A 3,318-nucleotide genomic window follows, 5' to 3' on the forward strand; every position below is an offset into this window, starting at 1 on the left:
TCAAGTAGCACAGGGACGTGACCTTGGGGCCAGGGATGACCAAACCGGTTTTCCCAGCCTTCCTAAAAATGCTTCGCAAGGCTGCAATTACCCTTGCCTTAAATCAGAGGGGAGCCTGACATGGCAGGTATGCCCACAGCACCCGGAGGCATTGGGAAGTGAATCACGTCTCAGGGAGCAGCGTGGCACAGTGAGGACGGAAGGGGAAGAGCAGCAGAGCTGGAGCACAGGAGTCGTGACTCCAGCAGGGGCAGGAGGGAAGGGGTAGGAATGGGAGCTCCTCCAGCCAACTAGCTGTTTCTTTTGGGAACACGTAGGATAATTTTCTCCTGAGTTAGAAGCTGATGCTGTAATTCATAGTCAGCAAAGTCACCGGGGCTGTGCACAAGAATTACTTGCAAAACCAGCCAGGAGTTGAACGTCTATGCTAACTGGAGGTCAGTTTTGGAGGCAATCTTGGTGTGCAAGGGAGTGTGGGGCAGTGTGTGCATGGGTGCAGATGGATGAAGGGCGTTCATGTCCCTGCCTCAAGGGGCAGCCTACCGGACCCAACCTAGCCGCCAAGATGGAGGAAGAAGCGATTCAGATGTTACAATGAGCAAAACCCCTCTCCTGGCATGCTCTGGAGAGGGCTGGGGATGTTGCTGCTGGTGGCTGAGATTGAGAGTCTGTGATGCAGCAGCCAGGCAGGAGCTGCAATAAGCAGTAACAGGGGCCAGCAGTCTGGGCTCATACCTACAGCTGTGTCCCACATCCCCACTGCAATCATTTGTATGCAGCGGGTGGTCCTCAAATACAACAGCAGGCCAGCTCGATGCTTGGGACACTTCCCTTGGAAAGTGAGACCCAAATGCCCACCTGCAGCAGTCCCAGTCCCCTGACTGACACAAGGCTCAGACCTGGCTTTCAGCAGGGTTGTCCTCCATGGACATTGTTAAATACCAGGTATGGGAGGCTTGAGGAGGTTCCTGTCAATGCAGCTGCTGATGGTGCCCAGGTAGGAGCATGTCAGGCAACACACAGGCTGATGCCAGCCTTTTAGCCTTTTCTGGGAAAAGAAACGATGACTGGCTTCAAGCAGGAAGCCAGCACCGGGATTTCCATGGCAGAGACACTGCGCAGCGTGTGGAAACGAGCTCTGCAGGGTGGAAGCTGGGGGGAGCCATGGGCACCCGCAGATGTGGCATTGCTCTGCTTTCCCTAGCAGAGGTGAGAGCCTGCCCCACTCCATCATAAGCCAGATGCAGCAAAGGCCTGCAGGGCAGAGGGAAACATCCTCTGAACTCCCAGCTTGTTGTTTTTTTCTCTCCAACACCCAGCCTGCTCATTTTTCCCCCAAACGTGCTTGATTTTCCCAAAACTTGATTGTATTTCTCACAAGCACAGCCCATGAACTGTGGGCTGATTTGGCTTAGGGGGTCCTGTGCTGGGGACAGAGCTTAGCCCAATTCACTGAGGAGTTTTCTGAACTCCTACATTTACCTTCAGAATGGATACATTATCTTCTACTCTCTGTCTTAACATGCCTACACATTTACTCTTGAAGAGATCCTGCGTATAGTGTTCCCACAGCGCAGGAAAAAACCTGAACTGCAGGTGGCCAGGGTTCAGGGAGAATTCGGATCTGACATAGAGATTACAAATTCCAGGCTGGGATGTTGCCCCAGAGCAGAGTCCTTCTAAATGAGGACAGTCCCACTGGAGTCAAAACATCCCTGTTTCATGGGAAAAGCTATCTACAGTTACACAAAAACCATCAAGAGCTGGAAACTGAATTATTTGAGCCCCAAACCTGTGACCTCCTGTTCAGGGACACACAAGGATTTGGCTTTTAAATACCTGACAACCCAAATCTGGTCAGACCTTGGGTTTGGAGTTGCTTTTGTAAAGGCGTATATATGTAAAGCATATATAAAGGGGATATTTCTCCTGCTCTGGTAACCAGCACACAGGCTGCTGCTGGCCCAGCCCTGCTCCCAGTGCCTGTGCCAGCCCCCGTGGGAGCTGGCCAAGCTGGGTCAGCCTGCCACATCAGCTCTCTGCAGGTCACGTACGGGATGTCCACCCTGATTAATCATGAAGTACTAGAGCCCGACTCTGCAGCATACAGGCAGTTCCACACTCATCCTACTCAGGATCAACTTGACCATGCCGCTTGCAGCCTGGCTGCCTTGGAAAAATAAAAGTTCTTTTCTGCATGCAGGACATAGCATGTCTTGAAAACGGCAAGTAATTCAGGGTTGTTCTAAAGGCACATGCAGCTCTACGGCTGAGCCACCTGAGGCTCAAAACTGGAGAGGGATGATCTGCCAGCTGTTTGCCGGAATCGTACATATTGTGCAAGCTGCACCTTATTTTACTACGTGTACATATACAGCTGGCATCAGCTGCTCTGAGCCCAGACCATGCCCTGGTTACTCACCTAACCCCAAACAGCCCAAAATTTTCTCCTTGTCTAGATAGAAAGTCACACCAGACTGAAAACTGGAGTCTGGTATGTTTATTAATCCCTGATATACCACATCTCCGCCTCCTTAATTATTTTCAGGTTCCTTTTGAACACGATGTTAAGAATGTGGTGCTGCTGAATTCAGGGTCCCCAAGAGGCACCACAGGTAGGACCCGGCCAGCGGGGTAATGCTGTCCTGCAGGCCGAACCGGCTTGTGGCACCCACCTGCGGTCAGCCTGAACGCAAAACCACAACGGGCTGCCCCGACAACTGCAGTTTTGGGTTAAAGGTTGTGAATTTGGGTTACAGCCCATCTGGTCCTGGACAGCCTGCGTGTCCGGCTCAGGGCTCCACCCCAGGCAAGTGAGGGGGAGGTCCGAGGCGGTCGGGGGGGCCCAGCCGACGGCCTGCGGGGCAAAACGGGGCACCTTAGTGGGGCAACCCTAGGTTCGTACCCCGTGATGAGACCGGAGGGCAGGGACACCCACCCCGGGGAGACACGGCCGCCACCACCGCCGCCTCCGCCGCCTCCTCCTCCTCCTCGCCGTGCAAGCGCCGTCCTGCGCTGCCGTCAAGCACCCGCAACTGATGCAAAACACGCCGCTCCCAGCGCGACCTGCCGCAAAGCGAGAAAATACACCCCCGCCCCTCAGCCCTGCTCAAGAGAGCTCGTCTCCGTGGGCGGGAAGGCGGGGCATAGCCGGCGAGGCCAATAGGAGCCCTGCGCTGGTACGCGACGGCCAATGGGGAGCGGCGTCCCGCGGCCAGCAGGGTGCGTGGCGCTGCACGTGGTGACAGGGTCCGCGCGCGTGTGGCAGCAGCGGCCATGGCGGTGAGGAGGCGGCGGCTTCGGGGGATGGGGGGGATC

At 55.2% G+C, this 3,318-nt stretch overlaps 1 protein-coding gene across 1 annotated transcript in view; it reads left to right on the plus strand.

Moving 5' to 3' along the window:
* The first annotated feature begins 3,276 nt into the window (after nt 1-3,276).
* NOL6 (nucleolar protein 6) overlaps nt 3,277-3,318 on the plus strand; it is a 28,596-nt gene continuing 28,554 nt past the window's right edge. Inside the window, exon 1 of the mRNA XM_026865844.1 lies at nt 3,277-3,282. Within this exon, the coding sequence (XP_026721645.1) occupies nt 3,277-3,282 (6 nt within the window). The remainder of the gene's footprint in view (nt 3,283-3,318) is intronic.

Source organism: Athene cunicularia (assembly GCF_003259725.1).
Source record: "Athene cunicularia isolate RWA chromosome Z unlocalized genomic scaffold, athCun1 chrZ_part1, whole genome shotgun sequence".
Taxonomy (NCBI): domain Eukaryota; kingdom Metazoa; phylum Chordata; class Aves; order Strigiformes; family Strigidae; genus Athene; species Athene cunicularia.